The sequence below is a fragment of the Protomyctophum bolini genome (assembly GCF_963924005.1).
Source record: "Protomyctophum bolini genome assembly, chromosome: 4".
Taxonomy (NCBI): Eukaryota; Metazoa; Chordata; class Actinopteri; order Myctophiformes; family Myctophidae; genus Protomyctophum; species Protomyctophum bolini.
In genome coordinates, this window is record NC_137865.1 from 3,549,074 (window position 1) to 3,573,842 (window position 24,769).

The 24,769-nt window shown below is 44.9% G+C and overlaps 2 protein-coding genes across 4 annotated transcripts in view; one reads left to right on the forward strand and one right to left on the reverse strand.

Moving 5' to 3' along the window:
* Positions 1 to 7,893, reverse strand: LOC308313821 (extracellular calcium-sensing receptor-like; the record flags this gene model as incomplete). The annotated part of the gene is made up of 8 exons (XM_080761150.1): positions 1 to 914; positions 992 to 1,115; positions 1,195 to 1,422; positions 2,759 to 2,979; positions 3,363 to 3,471; positions 4,345 to 4,614; positions 5,233 to 5,319; positions 7,633 to 7,893. 8 exons carry the CDS (start codon positions 7,891 to 7,893, stop codon positions 1 to 3), a joined length of 2,214 nt encoding a protein of 737 aa, XP_080617276.1.
* Positions 7,894 to 14,638: 6,745 nt separating this feature from the next.
* Positions 14,639 to 24,769, forward strand: part of LOC308314196 (HMG box-containing protein 1-like) — a 41,310-nt gene continuing 31,179 nt past the window's right edge. For 2 of the 3 annotated variants that reach the window (XR_013963948.1, XM_080761674.1), the window contains exons 1-2: positions 14,639 to 14,751; positions 16,318 to 16,434. Coding sequence is in view for 2 of the 3 variants with exons in the window: in XM_080761674.1 (XP_080617800.1) it covers positions 16,362 to 16,434 (73 nt within the window). In the remaining variant the exon portion in view is untranslated. Of the gene's footprint in view, positions 14,752 to 14,919; positions 15,008 to 16,317; positions 16,435 to 24,769 lie in introns of those variants that run through there. The other variant, XM_080761675.1, reaches the window with a different exon arrangement.

Genomic DNA, 24,769 nt, shown 5'->3' on the forward strand with positions numbered 1-24,769 from the left:
TTATGTATTACTGGCAGCACGACCCATGATGGCTTTCTTAGTGTTTCTCTCAGGTTTCAAAAGCATTATGTAACACTTTGGCCCAAACAATGCCGCCAAAAGGCCAAAACTAGACGCCAAAATAGCAAATACCTCCACTACGTCTGCATATTTGCCTGGAGAGCTGATGTATGCTGGGATGAAGGCTATCCACACGGCACAGAAGATCAACATGCTGAACGTGATTAACTTGGCTTCATTGAAGTTGTCTGGAAGATTCCGTGCCATGAATGCTAAGACGAAGCTGAGGAGTGCCAGTAAACCAATATAACCTAGTAACACTGCAAAACCAACTGTTGATCCCACTTCACACTCATAGACTATCTTATCGCTGTAGTATTGTGTGTTTTTATGAGGAGTTGGTGAGGCAGAGACAAGCCAGGCTATGCAGATTATTGCCTGGATGGAAGTGAGAGCCAGAACTGTCCCTCTTTGCTGCATAGCCCCGAAAAACTTCATAATGTCTGCACCCCCAGGCTTGGAGGCCTTGAACACGGCCAACACCACCATAGTCTTTACCAGGATGCAGGAGACACACAGCACAAAGCTGATCCCAAACACTGCATGCCTCAGCTGACAAGTCCAGAGTCTGGGTTGTCCAATGAACAGAAGTGAGCACATGAAACACAATTTGAGTGACATCAAAATTTGGAAGCTGAGTTCTGAGTTGTTGGCGCGCACCATGGGTGTCTCTCGGTGGTAGATGAAAATTCCCAACACAATGGCACAGGTAAGTGTGCCTAACAATGAGATGGTTGTCAGGGAGATACCCAGTTCCTCATGGAAGGAGAGGAACTCCACGCTCTTTGGGACACAGTGGTCACGCTGGGGACTGGACCAGAAGTCCTCTGGACAACTGGTGCACTCTGTAGAGTCTAGCAAAGGAAAGACGATTAAGGTCACAGACATTCCAGCCTAAAGATAAGCTTCTGTATATACAATGTAAACCTACCAGTCTCGTTGCTGATCTCTCCCTCAGAACAAGCGATGCAGTCAAAGCAGCAGACAGGTTCTCCTTTCCTTCTGGCTAGACGGGTTCCAGGGGAGCAGCTCTCACTGCACACTGACCGAAGTGGCTACGGAGGAAATCAGTTTGAGTCCAAACTAAATTACATTCAACAACATCAACATTAGGTATTGTATAGCCATAGCAACCTTTTTGGTTTCAAAGTTCCAGAAGATGCTGTCTTCATCAATGATGAGTTCTTCATCTCCAGAGACCGACGTCTTGTACACGCCTAAATACTGAACCTCTGAGCTTCCATTAGGGAGCCACACCATGTTCATGACATCACAGATTGGTGAGGCGTCGCTGTTCTCTTCAAATGACACTTGATCACCAAACGATGTGGTGAAGTTGATCTTTTCCAGGTAATACACAAGCTAGAAAAGGCGACGAACAGAATTACGAAGAGCAAGAGACACGATTTAAACAAACAATGCATATTATTTTTCCCCAACCATAGTAGGTGCATTGAGAAATGGGATTATATTTGAAAAGAAAACCAATTAGTATGATGTATTATCACTATAAGAAATTTGGCAATACAGTTTAATATTCATTATGTATTATATTATCTGTCTCTGTCTGTCTGTCTGTGGGTGCGTGCGTTCGTTCGTGTGTATTGTAATCCACGTAACTCGAGAACCGTTCGCCCCACCGACTTCAAATTCGACACACGCATTCCACACCACCACAGGGAGTGCAGTGCCCGGAGTCGATCGGACCGACGGTTGGACAGAAGCGCCTCTGCCCGGGATCTAGGACAGGGCCCCTGACCAGGGTCCATATATGGAGCTTGCCTGAGCTTGCCTGATCTGAAAAACTCCATTTCTGGGCATGTGCCTGACACAGAACTCCATAAGATCTGGCCTGTTCTGACATCACAACACTCACACAGAACTCCATATAGGAATAATAAACACACAGACAGATGGGTGGAACGGGTATACTCTGAATTTCAGGTTATCCAGAACTGCAGCACGAAAGCCTCATTTGAACATACTTGACAATTAACTCCATATATGGACATAAAAGGGACACATACATAACTAGAACGGCACTCTGTCGAGTGCCTACTTGCGTGTTGCACACAAGTAGACCATAAATGGCCTACTAGCAGTATACTGTGGTTACTTGGGTCGTTTGATGCGTATGTCCCGTATAGCTGCATATGACGTGATGAAGATATATGTATCAATGCCAGGGTATAACTGGCTCTCGATGACGTGATGAAGATATGTACCAATGCCAGGGTATAACTGGCTCTCGATGACGTGATGAAGATATGTACCAATGCCAGGGTATAACTGGCTCTCAATGACGTGACGACGATATGTACCAATGCCAGGGTATAACTGGCTCTCGATGACGTGATGAAGATATGTACCAATGCCAGGGTATAACTGGCTCTCAATGACGTGATGAAGATATGTACCAATGCCAGGGTATAACTGGTTCTCGATGACGTGATGAAGATATGTACCAATGCCAGGGTATAACTGGCTCTCGATGACGTGATGAAGATATGTACCAATGCCAGGGTATAACTGGCTCTCGATGGTGACGTAATAATGATATGTTTCAGTTCACAAAAAGCCTCTGGACCTGATCACCTCCATATATGGATCTGGCCTGTTCTGACATCACAACACGGGCACCACACAGTCTAGTTCATAATTATATCTCTAATAAACAGTTTGTTATAATATCACACACCTGCCATGGCTGGACTGTCTGTAAACTGGCACAGCTGTGCCCAGTGAAAGGCCCTCTTCCTGGCACACACTGCAGCATGTCATGGAGGGCGTGGGCCACAGCGTACACAGCCTTGTACACGGTCACCTCTATCCTGAGGTCAGACACGTCCAGCAGGGTGGTCTCTGCTGTCCCCAGGTCCTCTTGTCCAGTGCACACCCTCCCACCGGCGTCCGCCCACTCTGACGGAAGGGGTGCAAATTTACACTTAAACGTGTGCTCCCAAAACTGCCTCACCTGAAGAGAATTAAAACTTGATCAGAAATATAATACCCTGTGAATATTTAAAGATGGAGTGCCGTCATACATGTGAGTACCAGGACACGTAAACGATTTGGGACAGAAAAGGTTTGGATGTACTAAAATACCGGCGTTAGAACGACTAGCTCCATTCTAATCTAAACAGCATTTTACCTCTACACAATATAAATATAACCTTGAACATAGAACTTAAACAAGCGGCTCACTATGATATTTTCACGGCTATTTCCAAGGTCATTGCCAGGATGTGTTTTCGACAAGAAGTCCTCGAGTCCCGGTATCTCTCCACGGTGTATTTCAACACCCAGGGTGCCTCTCAGGTAGGGCATGTAACGAGGATCCTGGAGGTTTGGGTCTGCTAAGAAATCCACACCAGCTATCCACTGCAAACCTGTCACCTTCTGCTTCACCACCTGTTGATTGTGAACAATTAACAATCAACAACGACAATTAACTAACTAGAAAAGTGCTCCTTAGTCCGAGCACATGGTCTCCGCCATGTCAGGTTTGAAAAAAAAACCTGCCTCCTGGTGGTGGCGCTAAACCGGCCCTTAGTTTAAAAAAGTGTTGAATGGTTTATTTGCTTATCGTGCAAAGAAGAAAGTGTAGGAGAAAACGTGATTAGAATGTGCAAAAGGAAACATATTTTCCTGCATTGCCGTTTAATTGTGATCAAATTGTGTATGATTGTACGCAATTAACCAAATGCTTGCAATTAAATAGAAACCTATGTGTCTGTATACTGTAGGCTTATGAAAGTGAAATGTCTTCACGTCGATATGACTCATTTCAGATTGAGTTGAGTATATGGTGTGAGTTGCCAGTGTGATCATAACCAGGTACGTGCAGAGAGTGTTAGAGGGGCAGGGGCTGAAATCCCGTAAGAGGGCACTTTTGGACAAAAATAGCAGATCTACAAGCTCACAACGCTGCGCTGTGGCACGTTGAGAGCTTGTAGATCAGCTGTTTTCGGGGCGCAACCCAGCACTCTTTAGCTAGTGGAGATGCAGGTGTGCAACGACATGGATTTCTAAACAAATGTGTTCAACGCAAAAAATACTGTGTTCAAGTTCAGGAGACTTCGGGGGGAAAAAAATGCAATATTCTCCTGAATGCTGCCTTCCGGCATGGCATAGAAAGGAGTGGCATTTGCATTTCTTTCACCATTAGTAAATGCTACATTCGTGGTCTGGAGAGGGCAGTCGTTTTACAGACAGGTAAAAGGGCAGATATAGGGGCCGAAGCCCCCCTTTGATGTCTATGTGTGTGCACGTCCCTGATCTGACCTCGTCCATGAGTTTAAGTGCACGGATCCCGTGTTGAATGACGGCGACCACGCGCGCTGTGGACTTCTTCATCACGGAGACAATTCTTTGCAGCTCGGCGGGGTCGCTGTCCCAGGGTGTGGCCTCCGCGTACGCCAGGCAACCCCAACCGGACTGGGCCAGCTCAGTCTGGAATATGTGGCCCGCGTCGTGGCCATAGGTGTCATCGATAAACAGCAGTCCGAACCACGTCCACTCAAACCGTCTCATGATCTGGAGTATAGCTCGCACCTGATCAAATGAAAAGAATGAAAAAAATGCTGGTGAATCTTTGATCTCTTTGAAAGTTCCGTTGCAGGGTCGGTCTGTCTGTCTGTCTGTCTGTCTGTCTGTCTGTCTGTCTGTCTGTCTGTCTGTCTGTCTGTCTACGCAAATCAGTGAATCTATAGATTCCACTAATTAAAAGGTATTTTTTGATTGATTGATTGAAATATGTATTAACAGTTTGCAGAATTACAGTACATTTCAAGCACAAACTCAATATAAAGCTGTTAAATGTGAGTGGACGACCCAATGAACCATTACACTTGTTTACAAGATCGGGGTCCACCTTGTTCAATTCATCAAAACATTTAAAGACGTACAAATAGACAATTCTAAGAAAGAAATCTTTATCCAATCTTTATCACAATCATATGAGAGGTGACATATGTGATATCAATTACATTCACTAGAGGGATGTATTTGTCATGTGTGTGTGTGTGTGTGTGTGTGTGTGTGTGTGTGTGTGTGTGTGTGTGTGTGTGTGTGTGTGTGTGTGTGTGTGTGTGTGTGTGTGTGTGTGTGTGTGTGTGTGTGTGTGTGTGTGGTGTGGTGTGGAACATGTACTATACTTTTAGAGAGGTTCACCTGGATGGCACTACTTATGATGGTTCTGAAGAAGGATGGGTACTGATTCCGGTCACTCAGGCAGGAGCACATGGCCCAGTAACTTATCTGAAAAAAGGACACATCTGTTCTGTAATATGACACTTTTTTTCTTTTTTTTAGTGGTTCCAAGGAACAGCAATGTCCGTTTTCACCTATGCACCTATGTGTGTCCGCCTATGTGTTGGTTATTTATTTATTTATTTGACAGGGACAACGCTCATTAATCAACATGTCAGTTTTCACATCAATGTAAATGGGCCAGAGTTATAGCCAAAGCTAAATTTCATCTGTAGGTTAATGAGCACCAGTACTATGAGTAGGGGATAGTGCTGCACTGTTGGCTGCTAATATGAGAGAGAGAGAGAGAGAGAGAGAGAGAGAGAGAGAGAGAGAGAGAGAGAGAGAGAGAGAGAGAGAGAGGGAGAGGTGGGGAGGGGGTGTGATTTTTTTGTTCCATTTCCCCTGCAAGCAAAGCGTGTGAGAGGAGTGAGCTGACAAGGCTGTTTTCATGCTCCACTCAACTGTCACTGTGCTCAACACCACAGAAGTGAAAGTGACTCCAAGATATTTGCCGGAACTATATATATACCTCCTAATATCGTTGTGCCTCATTCAGGCATCATCCCTGCATTACATTTCTTTCTTAGAAATGATTGATCTACTATATAATGCGCCACGTCTCTGCGTGCGTACGTGTGTGTGCGTGTGTGTGTGTGTGTGTGTGTGTGTGTGTGTGTGTGTGTGTGTGTGTGTGTGTGTGTGTGTACGTGTGTGTACGGTTGTAATGCACGTAACTCGAGAACCGTTTGACCCACCGACTTCACATTCGACACGCGCGTTCCCACACCCCCCACAGGGAGTGCAGTGCCCGGTATCAAAAGGCTCTGGCCAGGCTCTGCCAGTGCAGGGCCTAATGATGCCATCTCCTTTCACCTGTGCAATTTCCAGCCTCTGCATGCCGCCTCAGCCAATTGAGGCTCAACCAATCAGGCTCTGGCAATCAGTGGTGCCGAATTGATTGCCAAGTACACTTTTTAAGTTTGCAGTCTTGAATTCACACACAGGCACACGCACAGATCTCCACGTGGGACAACCGGCTGACAGTTAAAACGGGTGCTATATGACAACGTATATCATTATAGGTTCCAAAAGTTGCATCGTTCCCGAGTAGGCCGGTGGCCGACTGCGACAGACAGTCACGTACAGGTCTAGTTTAAATGAAATGGTAATGTGTTAATGTTGACTTCGATTTCAAACTCCCCATTAGACTATACGGTATATATGCCTATATGTGACCATGAGACTCAGGGCCTAAGAATTCCTGCTCTCGGGGCCAGGATGAATCCAACCTGGAACACAGATGCATTGCACTCTGACCTTATGAAAACTTACATTTGAAATCTGCCTGCTCTGCTAATGTCGTATCTCTTTCAAGCATAATGCGGGTGGAAACTTTTGTTTGATTTACACACAGTGTCACACAAACGTGACAAAAAAACTGCCATACTTATATACTCCTATACTGTATGACTAAGTACTGTAGAAGGGCATTGCAACGATACATGTACGTCATATTATACTGTGTATATCGTCTCTGTCGGGTAGACCCTCATATGTCCTGTAACAATACTGTTACTGTAGGCCAGGGGTGCCCAAAAGGTAGATCGCGATCTACAAGTAGATCACATACTGTAGGTTGTGCAAGTAGACCACATGACATGCTCCTAAAATATATAATACAAAACCTTTTTTGGCATCTACCAATGAAGGTGACTTGATTGATACATGACATAAAAAGGACATGTCAGCTCAAACCCACAAAGCAATACATTGTTTTCAAGAGTGTTGCAGACAAACATTACAAAGTTGAAAATCCTATGCCAATTCCATTTTGCCCTTCTATTTAGTGTGTTTGTCATATATCTAACGCCTCAGGTAAAGTGGTAAACTATTTTCAGCAATGGGATAATATTTTTGTGGGTGGGTATAGATCTTGTTGAGCTGGTCAGTTTAAAAGTAGTTCTCGAGTGAAAAAAGTGTGGGTACCCCTGCTAGTGTAGGCTATACGGTGCTGCGTTACTACGTGCCTCATTGTGCCACATTGGTGGCAGCGGTGGGGACAGGTTTAGCCGTGTTCCCCATTCCAAAGGCAAAGTATACGTTAACGTACCCATAAGCCCAAAAATGTGTAGCTTTGTACTGTGTTTGGAGCTTGTTGACCTGCTACTTCTGATGCATTTTTTGTGTGATGCTGTAGTATGATTGATCAAATATATAAATAATATAAAAAGGTTTCTGCCTGAAAACAATAAATATGAATAAGCGCATATCATCAATAGGTGATGGCAAAAGGGGGGGGGGTTCAAGTAGTAAACTTACCAGGGGCACGCTGTACAAACCTACTACACTAGATATGGCGATAGAATTAGCTGAGGACGCAGCGCCCACAATTCCGAGCACCGGCGGAGAGCCAACACAGCTGTCGTCCAATAGAAAATGTGCCTCTCTCCCGCTGACCAAAGACAACGCGGCACGGAACCCAACGCCGAGCGTGAAACAGGTGTCGTAGATGCTATATCCCAGCGTGACGTTGGGGAGCAGGCCGGGGTTGCTGTTGATCTCTGCCACGGCAAAAGCCATGGTCTGGGCCTGCCTGAACACGTCAATGCTGAAACTGTATAGCACACAAAATGACACTTTAACCCATTTTGGACTGAGGTCGATTAAAAAAAAAGGCTTCTAAATACTAACATTTTTTCTGAAAAACTGCATGTCAGGCCTTAAAATAGTAAAAAATTGAAAAAATAAGTGTAGCGATACGAGATAAGGGCAAAAGTACAAAAGGCTCAACATTTTGCTGTCAAAAAGAAATATACTCACCCATAGCAAATGAGGTCCAGTTGCTTGGAGGTGAAAGACAGATCAGGGAAGACGGGTGAGAGGTTGAAATCAAACAACCCTCCCAGAACCACGTCTCCAGACTCGTAAAATCGGTTGAGATTAAACAGTGCCTGCAACTCACAAGAAGAGGACGACGAGGAGGAAGAACAACACAGAGGAGAGAAGTAAGAGAACAATATCAAATATGAAAGCAGGCGTAGGACTAAAGAAACCCTCATGACTGTCCTCTGTCTCACCCCCGCCGCACCCATTCTCTAAAAAACCCATTGTCCAGTTCTTATACGTTTTATACACAGTGCATGGTGTGGCATCCCCTGTGCCACCACATGGCATTACATAATATTTCACAACACTGTGCCCATCCCCTGTGCCACCCTTGTGGCATTATGTGATCTTTCATAATCTCAGATCTTTCATAATCTCAGAGCAGAGGCGGACGTGTAGATGCGGGCCTTAAAAGGATCCCTGGCTGATGAAAACAGTCATTATTTTATTTCATTTAGAAATAAGTTCTCATATTAACTGTAGGAAGTATTACGTTGTTTCCACTCAATCCCATCTTTACGCGGACGACACAGTTTTATATTGTGTTGCCAATTCTGTTGAGGTTGCCGTTAAGAATCTGCAGCTTGCTTTTAATACTCTCCAGGATGCCCTGCCATGGTTGAGCTGAGACTCGTTTTAAATGCAAGTTAAACTGTATGCTGTTTTCTAGGGCTATGAATATTGACTTGGATAGTGTACTTACCAGTAAGACGCGCAAACGCGGGAAGCGAACGCAGCTCGTACATATTTGGGTTTTTTAAAGATTTATTTTTAAGTTATTCTTTTTTTAACCATATAAGGAGTCCCCAAAGCAGCTATACGTCAAAATATGGAGTGTGTTGCATCAATCACAAACAAATCACTCAGCTCCATATATGGGCACAAAGGGGGGACACACAGACGCACGCACGGACAGACATGATCTGCTAGGTCTCATAGTAAGTGCTCACGTCCAAATATGGAGTGTGTTGCATCAATGACAAACAAATAACTCAGCTCCATATATGGGCACAAAGGGGGGACACACAGACACACGCACGGACAGACATGATCTGCTAGGTCTCATAGTAAGTGCTCACTGCGTTCGCAATAACTTCTTCAGATTGCTCCACGATTGAGAGGGTCTCTGAATATAAATATCTTGGCATCTGGCTTGACGATAAACTTTCTTTTACATTTCATATTGTTGATCTTGTCTCCAAACTTAGACAAAAACTAGGTTTTCTGTATAGCAATATTTCCAAATTCCAGTAAAAAAGCTATTATTGAGTCCACTTTCCTCTCGGTCCTGGACTACGGGGACATAATTTATAGGTCTGCTGCTCCTTCACTTTTTAAAGTGGCTAGACACATGTCTACCCCTCTGCCTTGCGGTGGACTACTGGAGATAGTTATGGTACCCACCACTGTGCACTTTATGAGAACTCAGGTTTATCCTCTCTGACAGAGAGGCGAGATAAGCATTGGCACCTATTTTCATATAAAGGCGCCATTGCTGGGATGCTCCCTGACTATAACTGCTCCATGTTGGAATTGAACAATAGCACGTATCAGACCCGCTCTAGTGATTTTTTAAGGCTCAAGGTTCCTCAGGCTCAGACAGAGTTGGGCAGGACAGCTTTTTCTGTCTATGGCCCAACCTCGTGGAATGAACTTCAAAACTCCTTCAAACTGAGCTCCCTGCCTACATGGACCAATTACAACATCAACTACTCTAAATATTCTTATAACGGCACCCACTGTCCAGTGGACCTCAAAGCACTACTATTCCTCAAGCTCACACCTCAGGTCGAATCACCCGGAGGGTACTACCAAGCCACGCCCTGGAAACCCCCAAGTTTAAACACCAAATGCCTCGATAGGAGCTTTCTCCACTCTGCTATGAGGACATGGAACAGCCTTCCTCCGGTGGCTGTTGGAGACATTACATCTAGCAGTGTTTACGCCTTCAAGAAGAGGCTGAACAAACACCTCCTCAGTATGTGACTGTAATCCCACAAAGACTGTCATTCATCCAACATTCAGTTTACATATCCTGACTGAGTAACTGCAGATCATTGATAGGCTTTTGAATGTGTTTTTCTCATAGCCTGTATCTGCTTAAGCTTAAAAAAAACCTACCAGATCTTGATTGTCGAAGTAAAACAATAGGTTGTATTTTAATGTGTTACATGGTGGATTCAGCCAACTGCTGTGTTTTGTTTTGTTTTGTTTTATAGGCTTAGCTCTTTGCTGTGCTTCATGCCCCTTTTCTATACTGTACCTATTTTGTATTGTATTTTACTCTTGCATTGATAACCAATTGCCCAATTAGATGTTAATTGATACTAATTGTTGTTTCGTGCATATGTACTAAGATGAGAATTTACGGAGGGGAAGAATTCTTAATTCCCCTCTTCCTCACTGCATGCTGTGTGCGTGTTTAGAGTTCACCTGAATTTGTACGTCTCTAAATGTTATGATGAATTGAACATGGTGGACCCTTTTGTAAGTGTAATGCTTTATGGTGTCTTGTATTGAGTTGTGCTTGAAATGTACTGTAATTATCCAATCTGTTAATAAATACTTAAATCAATCAATATAACTTGAGCTTAAAGGACTGCAGGGCAGCTGTTCTCACATTATTGCTTTTCTAGTAGGAGTATATCGTCTATTGGCGATTTTGTGTGTGTGTGTGTGTGTGTGTGTGTGTGTGTGTGTGTGTGTGTGTGTGTGTGTGTGCGTGCGTGTGTGCGTGCGTGCATGCGTTCGTGTGCGTCTGTGTGTGTGTATACCTTTTAGTTCTGAGCTCATTCTGAAGTTCATGTGACAAAAGCAGACCATATACCCAGGTGGGTTGGGTGTGCGTGTGTTAATTAACCATTGATTACATTTTTGCCATGTGGCGCCCAGAGCTGACGAAACACTGGCTCAACAACAAGGTGCAATGTTAATGTTAATTAATTCCCCACATCTAAAGAGGGGAATGAGTCCCTGGAGATCTGCTCAAAACATGCTCAAATTAATTAACAACACGTGAGTGCCATACGGGTATGGACAACAACAACACAGTACATACTCAATTGTCGTTAATATGTAGACGTTGTCGCTGTTGAGTGGAAACCTTGTATGTCCAAAACTGTTACCTTTTCAGGGAATTGTTATAACCTGTTCCAATGGATCCACATAGTTATTATTGAGAGGCGCTAGCCACTCCTATATATGTCCAGCTTTGAGGGTTAACACAAACATTGTCCTAACAGAAACATTGTGTAAACACAAACATTGAATGCCATTCACAATGAATGGCCAGTTTTGAGTGTTTGTACAAACACAAACATCGAATGCCATTGACAATGAATGGCCAGTTTTCAGTGTTTGCACAAACACTCGATGTTTGTGTTTGCACAAACACAAACATTGAATGCCATTGGCAATGAATTGCCAGTTTTTAACACAAACATTGTGTGGTCAGTTTTGAGTGTTTGTGTAAACACAAACATTGTGTACACACAAACATTAAAGACGAAAGTGAGGACGCAAATTGTGATTGGACGGAATGAGATGATGTAAAAGCACCCCTCACTTGACGAAGTTGACGGGTGTGATTTGTTTTAGTCACAAGCTTTTGCTAGTACATTGCTCAGTGGGTGGGAGAGCAACGCCCGCAGAAGGTCATCAGAACGCTGAGCAAGGCAGGAGTCTTGCTCATGATGACAGGCTTGATTGATTGATTGAAGTATTTATTAACAGTTTGCGGAGTTACAGTACATTTCAAGCACAACTCAATACAAAAAATGTTAACTGTGAGTGGACGACACCATACAGCATACAGCAGCATTACACTTGTTTAGAAGAGGGTCCACCGTTTTCAATTCATCATAACATTTAGAGACGTATACAAACACAGTACACACTTCTATGTTAATGCTATTAGGCTGGCCCCTAGACCTTTTTTTTGCTCTTCCTGAACCTATACTGTGGATTATACCAGGGACTAGTTGACTTGGACTTTAGCTCTTCCTTGAACCACCCGTGGCGTGGACTATTGGACAATTAAGGTACTCGAATTAAGGTATTCTTCCTCCGCAGATTATACCAATGTCAGCCCTCAATGTAGCTGACACACACTGACTCCTTGCAACTTGTACCTAGTGTCCTAGCAGTTCAAACCCCGGCTCTTCCTATAGGCACTATATAAATGCACCATTTACCATTTGCCCAAACCACACCAGTTCGGACTCCTTGGGAGTTGGGACAAATCCGTTTTAAGGTCAACCACACCAATGCAACTTTTGTGGTAAAGAAAAACTCCCCCTTAGCTGGAAGAAATGTCAAGCAGAACCTGACTCTGCGTCGACCGTGTCGGGGGAGAGAAAGAGAGACAGAGAGGGAGATTCAGGTAAATACAAGTAGTAGCAATAATAATAATACATGTAATAATGTAAGATAATATAAGGTGGAGGTGGCGTGTACGCAGCCACCTGGGTGACGGCAGACTGCTGGGCGAGCGCTGGTGCTTTGGCATCATGGGGGGGTCAGATGAGATCAACATATGGAATGAATTCTGTACTGGCCATATATGGAGCGTGACTTGAGTGTACAGGGTTTGATGAGGTCAGATAAACATAAGGAATGTCAGAACAGGTCAGCTCCATATATGGGGTGGCAGCGGGGGCAGTGTCTTGAGTGTACAGGGTTTGGTGGGGGCTCAGGTAAGCCTTACGTTTTGGGCCTGTTGAGAACTCCAGGCTGCCGGGTGCGGCTGCACTGAAAACTTTGGGGCGGGCCTGTCTAGAGTTAGCACATCTCCGGCCGATAGGTGTAACGGTTTTGCCGACGTGCTATAATGGAAGACCGTTTTTAAACAAAGCTAGGCGGCTCGCATGCTGTGGTTAGCTTTTTTACTAACAGAAATTTGTATGCACAAGGGCTGCCCAGAGTATAGACTATCTTTTGTTGTTCTTCTGGTTTTTTCTCCCCCCCCCCTCCCTTCAAAGTTAGACTGGGCCAGCTCTAAACTGACTGGGCCACGGCCTGCGTGGCCCAGTGGGCCCTAGCTACGGCGGTGCACGAGGCGCGGCCATATATGGATTTGTGACGTGACACGCGGAAATGCAGGTTTTCAAAGTAAATGCGACCTATACTGTCGCAATAATAATGTTGGATAATATACAGTGTAGTGGTATAATATAATGTTGTAGGAATCCTGTGAAAAGGCCTGGTCCACGGTCATACTCTTGATAGGCAGGTTAGTGGCAGGCCTTATACTGGACCGTGAGTCTGTACAGTGTTACGACGATGGACGGCTCGCAGAGTCCTATTCGTACTCCAGATTTAGGTGATAAGGTAACCACCGGTGGTTAGTAAAAACAAGAGGGATGAGTTTGGGTGAGCGGTGAGTTGCTTACAACCGCGGCCGCTGCGTGACGTCATGTTGTATAGTTTTCGGTGGTGGTCACCTTATCGTGTATGAACTGGCCTTATCTCCTCCTCTGTTGTAGCTGTTGACCCTCAACATTCTGTTGTAGCTGTTGACAATCTTCACATCACACTCTTGTAGCTGTTGGCCCTTCACATTCTGTTGTAGCTGAAATGTCCAGCTTACAGCTCCTGCATTTGTTTGTTCCATCCACAAGGGGTCAGTGTAACACAATGATTGAGCCAGACAGGGCTGCAAAACCCAGACATGCACGTTATTTCACACTGGTTAGGACAACACAGTGGTGCAAAGTAACTAAGCAGTGGTGTAACTAAGTATATTACTCGAGTGCTGTACGTACATTTGGGGTTATACATATATATATATATATATATATATATATATATATTATTTATTTTCCTTCTTTTTTTATATTTATGAATTGATGAATTGAACAAGGTGGACCATGCAGGACCTCTTGCAATTTTTGCAATACTTCTTCTGCTCCACGTCTTGGAAGTTGCAAGTTACTTTCTAGATTTAGATTATGAATTATTATTATTTCAAAACCCACATTAACCAATTAAGCCCTATATGTTACGATATACTAGCTGTTAAAACAATCAGCAGATCTACAAGCTCAACTGTTGCAATGTGATGTACTGCAATAGTTGCATTGTTTACTATACCAATCAGCTGTTTCATGGCGATAACAGGCATGCACTTCCAGCCAATGAGAAGCACATCAACAAAACCAAGGCCGCGCCCACTCCACGACTCGCACTGGCCAATGAGAGCGACGCGTCGACGAGACTGACGTCCCAACAAGCCAATGCGAGGACTCCCTCGTGTTATGAACCCGCTCAACCCCCCCCCCCCCCCCCTCCAGCTCCTCCCAAGCCCAGTCAGTGAATGCCAGAGAAGAGAGCCCCGATTTTATTTTATTTTCTCCCTACACTTCGTCGCGCAACGGTGCCGCGCTCTGGAAAAACCCACAGATCTACAAGCGCACGAAATGTCACTTTGTGACCGTTGTGACGCGTTGTGAGCTTCTAGACCTGCGTTCTTTCTTTTTCCCCCCTCCTCTTGCGCAGCACCGCAGTACGACGCCATACAAAGAGGGCATTATATTTCGATGGCGACAGCCCTCGGTGAGTGGAAGTTGTTCTGTCGTTTTAATACTTGTATGCATGTAGTATTATTTTATAATGAAACAAACGTCTCAAACTAGCGTTTTATACAATGAGCGCGCGCGCGTCCATGGCGCTATTACGAAATAGCAAAAGAAACAAGCTGTCACTGCGGTTTTTTGTACTCTTTTATTTGATTTGTATTTTTGACGGACGGACGGGGCTCTTTCTTTTTTCTCATTGTGACGTGTTGTTGTTTTGGTTTAGCAGCTGGAAGGTTTGGCAGCACTTTGTGTTTATATTCACTGAAACGTAACCAATAAACACGACGTTTAATGTTTACGTAGTTTTCTTAATAGTGCTTTTTTTGTCGCTGCCTTATATTCCGTCTTTAATGTATAGTTTATATTCGTTTATGATGAGAATTGCCCTGGGACAATAAAAGACGCGTTGAATTTAATATAGGCCTGCACATAATTACGAAGACAAAACGACACAAGTTTAAATGACAAAGTGTGTCGTTTTTGTGAAATGTTTCTGAATGTTTTTGGTCTCATTCATTTGCACGGACGGGGAGATGCAGAGGTGGGGGGGGGGGGGTTGCGTCATCATGCCTCAACTTGTTGACATTCTTTTGTTTACACCGAGAGACTCTCTTTTGGGCGGTCCGGTTCCGTTTAGCGAAGTTGCACATCCTTTCCGGAGCGGATACGGAAGTGGTCATTGTGTGCCCGCGTTGAAATAGCCCGAAACGGGAGGCGGGCGCACGGACCGGACGTGACCGCCGAGGGGTGAATGGAAACCAGGCATTTCCAATAAAGAGCTGATCTATAAGCTATCAACGCGTAGCATCCATAGATTGGAGTATTGGATGCGACGCATTGATAGCTTGTAGATCTAATCGACAAGCGACTACGTTACAAATTCATTCATTCATTCGTCTTTACAGACTGTTGTTATTTTCTTTTGTGAATCAATCAGTCTGGTTTCCTTTGTCTTTGTGTGTGTCAGTTTGTGCGTTGTTTTAAGAACTATAATAACCCTCTGGATTGTGTTTTACTTTTATTTAATTTTACAAGAAATGTATCAATATAAATATGTACATGCTTTACATTATACTTGGATGTAAAGTGTTCATTCATAGGCTTAATACAAAGAAAGAAACATGAAATTAAGTTTTAAAAAAAATGTAAAAGCACATATATGTGAATGTATCACATGAATCACATAAATATGAATGTGTGTGAGTACAGTTATCTTGAGTTTATAAAGATGCCTGAACACATTTTGACCACATGATCAGGCTGTCAGACAAAGGAACCACACACACACACACACACACACACACACACACACACACACACACACACACCAATATTGTCATTGTTATGATTTTGGCATATTTGAGGGTGGAAAGGTTTACAATGTCAAGACATCAATTTTGGATTTTGTATATTCTGTCTAGTTATTTTAAACACATTAGACACCTTTGAAGTTTTATTCATTCATTTGACTTAATTTGTCTTGACTTCGTTTATTTGATCATCGACGTGATGTTTCATTGAGTCTTCGATATTGTTTCGACAGATATGAAGTGAATGACGTTGATGTGAAATCGTCGTTCTGTCAGAATGGACGAATCCTTTGATCCTCTCAAATGCACAGAGGACCTGCCTGCCTCACCCAGCTGCCACATGGACTATGGTAACTATGAGGACCACTCGACTTCATGCAAATTGAAGTTTAAAATATAGGCGTTTAGCAGACACGTATATCCAGAGTGCATACATAGGCCTCACTCACAGTCACACGTAAGACACACGCAAGACGCACTTGTGTCCTGTGTCTTCTGTGTGTCATGGCCGCCTCAATGCATTTCCAATGAGAGTCACATGGTTTGAAGACACAACCTTGTTGCGACCACTCAGGAGGACCGTTAAAACAGCAGCTAAAATCATTGGCACAGCCTCCACAATATCTACACCCCTCGCTGTACGAAAAAAGCCCACAACATCATTAAAGACACTGCAGCCATCCCGCAAATACCCTGTTCCAACCACTCCCTTCCAAAAAAAACACTACCAGAGCAAATCTCGTATACCACCCGTCCCAGTAACAGTTTCTTCCCCCAGGCAGTCAGGCTGCTGAACAGCTGACCTTGAACTGTATTGCACTCTTCACTCACTGTCACTTCACTTTGCACTTTGTGTTCTTTCTTTGCACTATAGATGTTTGTTTTTGTCCTGTGTCTATAAGACTGTATTTTGCGTGTCTTAAGTACCAGGTCTTATTACTCAACTTAAGACCTGGAGGCGCGTGCGTGGTCAATGCTCTTTGGCCACTCAGAATAGCCAAATGGCATTGATCATGCCTCCAGGTCTTAAGTTAAGTAACAAGACCTGGTACTTAAGACACGCAAAATACAGCCCTGAGAGTGCTCTGGAAAAAAGAATCCGGCATAGGAAGTGGGAGTCAACTTTAAAAAAAATCTTCAATCTGATCGATGGAAGAATAGAAAGAAAGAAAGAGCGTTGACAGATGTTGACAAATCATCTCTCATATGGGTCCCTGCCACACTGTCATATTTTAACAATTAAGCTTCCTTAAAGGTTTCATGACATTCCTTTTCTTTTGACATTTAACTGAGAGTGTAGTAGAAATGGAACCTAATAGACCCTTATAAGTCTGAGAGTTATAGTGGTCCTTGAAATTAAAAAGCTTGCTCTTGCCCTGAAAATGAATTTTCAGGGCAAGGCCTCGACCTTGCGCGTTGTGACGGCCCGAAATGGTCCCCGAGCCGTCTGTTCGTGACACCTGTCACTCACCCCTGGGAACCACCTATTCTAAAATGCCACGTTGATTGCGCCGGTGCGCAAGCGAGTGTGGAGGCAGACAGGCAGTGTGAGAGCAAAACCCGTCAGCGGTGGACCTGTCATGTGAATCGTGAACGAGGAAGTTAGTCCCTCGATTCGAGTGTGTTCCGTGTCGTTTTGCTCCGTAAAGTGGCGTAGCCTCGGGCGTGAACCAACCTGCAGAGCTACAAACAACCATTCCCACGGACGACCAACGGCCAACTACAACGATCCCCGCATCTTGACCTGTCTCTGTCCCTGTCACCTATCACACACGGAGCAGTGGTATTTCCCCTTTATTATTTCAAGCCTCTTTTGTTTGTTATTTTGTTGTTTTGGAGACGATTAAAGAGCCGTGCTGCTCGGACAGACGGACTATACTTTTGTTTACTAACATTCACGTTGCGTCTGCATTGCGTGGATCTGGAACAATACACCGTTTATTTATTTATGAACTGAGAGGTTGAGACGCAATGAATTGACGGGTGGTTTCGAGCGGAGGTTACGTGTGTAACCATGGATGGTACTTTAAGTTGCTGACTACCTGTTTTTGTCTATTTTGGTTTATTTACAAACATTGCAAACTATTGGGTCTTAATTGTTTCATGAACTGATGAACTGTGTGTGTTTGGGTTTGGTGAAATTCAATATAATAACTTGAAACTGAGTTGACAAAGTGTGTTGTGTGTTATTTCTTGGTATAAGGGTTTACATTTTAATATGTAAGTCCTGTGTCGGTTTCACCAGTGGTTAACCCAGATGAGGAAGAACTCATAAGAAAAGGAGAAACACTTCTCTGGTAGACTAAATCTACCTGGCACCCCTAAGACAAATAACCATCCAACTGGGAAACCGTTACATAAAAGTGGCACCCCAGATGGGACTTCTAAAACACTGAGTATAATAAAACAAACATGGATGTCAACCAAACAAACAATTCAGTCAATCAGTCCAATGATTCAGTCAACCAGGCACCTGATGTTCTCAATCAACCAATCAATTCAGCTGATCAGTCACTTGATGCCGCCCACCAACAAGTCAATCAGTCACTTGGCGCCGCCCCTCAACCAGTCAATCAATTGCTTAATGCTGCCAATCAACCGGGCAATCAACCAATCAGTGGAGCTCACAATGTTCAGGAGGAAGGATGCCACACCAGCCATTCAATTCTTGATATGGATCTCATTGACTTAACACACTTTGATCTTCCACCTGCACAAGGCCGAAGGCCACCTCCACCTCTTTTCCCACCGCCGTTACTCCAAATGCAAGGAGATGTACTCTCTCTGCGTCAGAACCAACAAAGATCTCAGAATCTCATTCATGACCAAATCACACAACTCAGAGAGAAACAGGAAAGAGACACATTGGAGCTCAAATATGCCATTGACACACTGTCTAACCACATAACACAACTACATGATAAGGACAAAGGGGACATGAATATTGTTATTGACAAACAGTTTGATTACCACAGAACACAACTCATCACTGGCGTTCAGTGGCGCTTACAGATCCACCACCAGGAGCTTCTCAAAGAAGTAAACGCAATCACTACTCCTCTAATGAATTCAATAACCCACTTACAAATGGAGCTTTCACAATGTAGCAAAATGTTAAAGGACATGTCTGTTGACATGACCACTCTCAAACAACAGTCACTACACACCGCTTCTGTGGTATCTTCCACTCTGCCACCCCCTGAAAAACAAGCCACCTTCTCTAACCCATTGGCTACAGGTCATGCCACACCCTCCCAGATGCACTCTACTATGCATCCTTGCCCTCAGAATCATGGTCTCATTGACACTTCACCTATCACCTCTACCCATCATTCTTGCTCTCCTGATCATACGTCTGCTCATACAGATATGTATCGACGCCATGTAGGGAAACTGCCAATTAAGTTGGAATTTCCTACTTTTGGGAAAAAGGATGACAGTTCTGATCCACTCCTTTACCTTGAAAGGTGTCGTGATTTCCTTGCTCTCAATCCTCTAGCAGATGATGAATTGCTTGCCACATTACGCAATGTGCTTGATGGAACCGCTAGGGATTGGTGGAACGTGGCACGCTTGAACACGCACTCGTGGGCTGACTTTGAGACCAAGTTCTCTTCTGCTTTCTTGTCTGAAGACTACACGGATGAGTTAGCCGACAGAGTCAGAAACCGTGTTCAAGGCGAGAAGGAGAGTATCAGGGACTTTGCTTACAGCTACTACTCGCTGTGCAAACGCTGGAATCCAGACATACAGGAGGATGAGGTCATCAAGATGATTCTCAAAAATATCAACCCTCTTCTTGCTAGCCAGCTCAGAGAGAGAGCAACTACGGTTGACTCACTTGTTCGGCTGGGGCAGCAGTTCGAAAAGGACAGAGAATGTCAACAACAATACGACCTGCGCACCAGACCCTCAAACAAGCAGACAAACAAACAACCCAACCAAACCAACCAAAGCCAACCCTCTCAGTCAGAGTCCACATCCAATGTTGGACTATTCTGTTGGAGATGTAATAAGAAGGGACATGCGCCGGACTCTTGTTACTCTCTGCTACCACCTGATCACCCCAAAAACCGGAACAGGTCCTCAAATAAAAATCAATCATCCAATCCTCACTCTCAGCAACAGACAAACCAACCGACACTCAGTGCTTTAACACAACCAGAAAGACCCAGAGAAAACTCTTATGTCCATCCTTCCATAGTCCCTCCCCATCGACCAATACCACGTCAGCTGGTCTTACCTCTGTCTGTTGGGCTGTGGACAGGAAAAGCCATTCTGGACACTGGGTCATCCTACACCTTACTCAATGAGCAGCTGTGGACCGAAGTGAAGACCAAAAACCAAAAACTTCACCCTTGGGTTGAAGGTCCTTTGTATCTGGCTGATGGTGGAGCCAAGCAACCACTTGGATGGAGTGAGGTTGAGCTTCGACTGCATGATCAGTGTTACACGATCCCTTCAGTCATTCTACCTCCCGAAACTCTTGCTTTCCCTGCTGTGTTGGGACTTGACTTCATGTACATCAGCGGTATCCAGATGAATGTCACCCACAACTCTTACTGGTTTCCTCATAACCCCGGTAAGAAGTACTCTTTCTCGTCAGAAGGAGCAAAGCTGCAGGATTGGCGTCCTGTTGTCGCATTCTTTTCTGCTGTCCCTCCCTTTCTGCCCACCCATGACAACCCAGTTGAGGATCTACTTGAACTCGCAGTAAAAAGAGCTCAGCTGGAACAGTCTGAAGAGTTCAAACTGCTGGCACAGCTACGCCGAAATTCGGATGTATGTACATCACTGCTGGGACGCACTGGGCTCTTGAAGCACAAAATTCATCTTGCACAAGAAACTGTGCCCATCAAACAAAAGCCCTATCGGTTGTCTCCAGCCAAGTACAGCATCCAACATGAACTTCTGCAGGATATGCTGGCCAAAGACATCATTGAACGGTCCATGTCTCCCTGGGCTTCTCCTGTTGTCCTTATCCCCAAGAAGACAGGAGATTACAGGTACTGCGTGGACTACAGGAAGCTAAACAGCGTCACCCAAAATGATGCGTACCCTCTGCCTACCATCAACGAGATCTTGGAGTCCTTGTCTGGCTCTGTCATCTTCACCACTCTTGACCTTAACAGTGGATATTGGCAGGTTGAAATGGATCCACCTAGCCGTGACATGACTGCCTTTGTCTGTGCGGAAGGCCTTTACCGCTTCAAAGTTATGCCGTTTGGATTGAAGAACGCGCCAGCCACCTTCCAAAGACTCATGGAGACCGCATTGGTTGAGCTGAAGGGAAAAAACTGCTTTGTATATCTTGATGATATAATAATCTATTCCCAGGACAGAGAACAACATTTCCAGGACCTCCAGGAAGTGTTGAACAAACTTTGGGAAGCAGGCTTAACTGTCAACATTAAAAAAAGCAATTTCTGCCAGACTTCACTGAAATTCCTTGGACACATTGTGTCAGCACAAGGAATCGAGGTGGATCCCGGAAAGACCAGCGCAGTCCAGGACTTTCCTGTACCAACAAACATCAAGGCTCTACAGAGATTTTTGGGCATGGCCGGCTGGTACCACCGGTATGTACCCAACTTCTCGCACACAGCCGATCCTCTGAATGCCTTGAAGCGGAAAGGGGCAAAGTTTAAATGGACGGCTGCGTGTCAGACTGCCTTCGACACCCTGAAACACCATCTTGTCACCCCTCCAATACTTGGACACCCAAACTTTGACTTACCCTTTGTGGTATACACCGATGCCAGCGATGTCGGTGTGGGAGCAGTACTCGCGCAACGGACTGGACTTGGTACTGAAGACGTGCTGGCATTCGCCAGTAGAACCCTTAACAGAGCTGAACGCAACTATTCAACCACCGAGCAGGAATGTCTTGCTGTTGTGTGGGCTCTGGAAAAGTGGCGATACTATCTTGAAGGCAGGTTCTTCACTGTCGTCACTGACCATTCGTCACTTGTGTGGGTGTTCAAAACGCACAACCCCAGTACCAGACTTATCAGGTGGGCACTCCGCTTACAAGAATTCACCTTCGCAGTGGAGTACAGGAAGGGGAAGTACAACACAGTCCCGGATGCACTCTCAAGAGCTCCGGTAGATCCTGTTGACCACTCTAAACCCACTTGTGCCACAGTCTTGTCCAGCCATCGAGACTCGCCTACGGATGACTTCCCTCTCTCAGACGAGACTATCTGGAAAGCACAGCAGGAAGATCCTGAAACACAGATCATCTACCAGAAAATTCTGGATGAGGGAGAACAGGTCATCAACCCTACCACAAAGTTGACCATCATCGAGGACAAAGTCTACCGTATCTTGGAGTTGCCCCACCGAACCCTCTACCAAGTATACATTCCACAACCTTTCCGTCTATCACTCTTACAACACTTCCATGAACACCCAATAGCAGGTCATCTAGGCAGATTCAAAACATACAAACGACTTCAGTCAGTACTGTACTGGCCAAACCTCAGCTTGGATGTCAAGACCCACACCAAAAACTGTCCGGTTTGCCAAGTGTACAAGCCTGAAGGCCGGAAGACGGCTGGTATGTTGCAGCAAACCATTGTCTCCCAACCGTGGGAAATGTTAGGAGTGGACATAATGGGTCCATTCCCAAGGAGCTCCAAACAAAATTAGTATCTACTCGTTTTTGTTGACTACTACTCCAAGTGGGTAGAGCTCTTTGGTCTTCGTCAGGCCACTGCAAAGACTGTCTCCAACATTCTCACAAGGGAGATCTTGACGCGCTGGGGAGTACCAGACTTCATCCTATCAGACAGAGGTTCTCAGTTTGTCTCAGACCTCTTCGAGGAGACCTGCCAACGGTGGAACTTGAAGCATAAACTGACCACAGCTTATCACCCTCAAACAAATCTCACAGAGAGAGTGAATCGAACTCTGAAGACGATGATTGCCTCTTACGTAGGGACCCAGCATAAGCACTGGGATCAGCACCTTCATGAGTTCCGCTTTGCTCTTAATTCAGCCGTGCAAGAGTCTATTGGAGTGACGCCTGCAGAGTTGAACCTAAGTCGTCCTCTTCGTGGACCCTTGGACCAGGCTCTTCAACCTCAGAACGCTACGCCAGACTCTGCATGCTACGACCAGGTAGTTCAGCTTCACGACTTGAAAGCTCTTGTCAATGAGAATCTGACAAAAGCCAGAGTGAAACAGAAGAGGAACTACGACAAGAAGAGACGGGAAGTTCAATTCCACGTTCGTGACCGGGTGTGGTTAAGGACCCACCCGTATTCAAAGAAGGAAAAATCCTTCACAGCCAAGCTAGCCCCAAAATGGCAAGGTCCATATAGGATTGTGGAGCAGCTGGGCCCTCTGAACTATCGAGCGGTTAAGGAAAAAACGGGTGAAGACATGCGTGTTGTCCATGTCTCACGCCTTAAGGCCTGTTACCCCTCGGCAGAGGAGTTGGAGGAACTGGAGCGCCGTAAAGTTCTGGATATCCTGGAGGAGGAAAGCGACGAGGAGACCTTCCTTGGTTTTCCGGACTCTGAAGTCTCCCCAACTAAAATCTCTCTCCCCTCAGAGAACCCTGTGACGACAGAGGAAGAGGAGGATGAGGAGGAAAGTTTGCTGGAGACTAAAGCCCTTACTGGTCGTTACCAGTTGAGGAAAAGGAGCCCAAAACGATATGGGAAGTAAATGGACGTAAGGATAGGACCTTACTTTTTTCAGGGGGGGAGGTGTGTGACGGCCCGAAATGGTCCCCGAGCCGTCTGTTCGTGACACCTGTCACTCACCCCTGGGAACCACCTATTCTAAAATGCCACGTTGATTGCGCCGGTGCGCGAGCGAGTGTGGAGGCAGACAGGCAGTGTGAGAGCAAAACCCGTCAGCGGTGGACCTGTCATGTGAATCGTGAACGAGGAAGTTAGTCCCTCGATTCGAGTGTGTTCCGTGTCGTTTTGCTCCGTAAAGTGGCGTAGCCTCGGGCGTGAACCAACCTGCAGAGCTACAAACAACCATTCCCACGGACGACCAACGGCCAACTACAACGATCCCCGCATCTTGACCTGTCTCTGTCCCTGTCACCTATCACACACGGAGCAGTGGTATTTCCCCTTTATTATTTCAAGCCTCTTTTGTTTGTTATTTTGTTGTTTTGGAGACGATTAAAGAGCCGTGCTGCTCGGACAGACGGACTATACTTTTGTTTACTAACATTCACGTTGCGTCTGCGTTGCGTGGATCTGGAACAATACACCGTTTATTTATTTATGAACTGAGAGGTTGAGACGCAATGAATTGACGGGTGGTTTCGAGCGGAGGTTACGTGTGTAACCATGGATGGTACTTTAAGTTGCTGACTACCTGTTTTTGTCTATTTTGGTTTATTTACAAACATTGCAAACTATTGGGTCTTAATTGTTTCATGAACTGATGAACTGTGTGTGTTTGGGTTTGGTGAAATTCAATATAATAACTTGAAACTGAGTTGACAAAGTGTGTTGTGTGTTATTTCTTGGTATAAGGGTTTACATTTTAATATGTAAGTCCTGTGTCGGTTTCACCAGTGGTTAACCCAGATGAGGAAGAACTCATAAGAAAAGGAGAAACACTTCTCTGGTAGACTAAATCTACCTGGCACCCCTAAGACAAATAACCATCCAACTGGGAAACCGTTACAGCGTGCAGACTCGGCCCCCAGCCTTG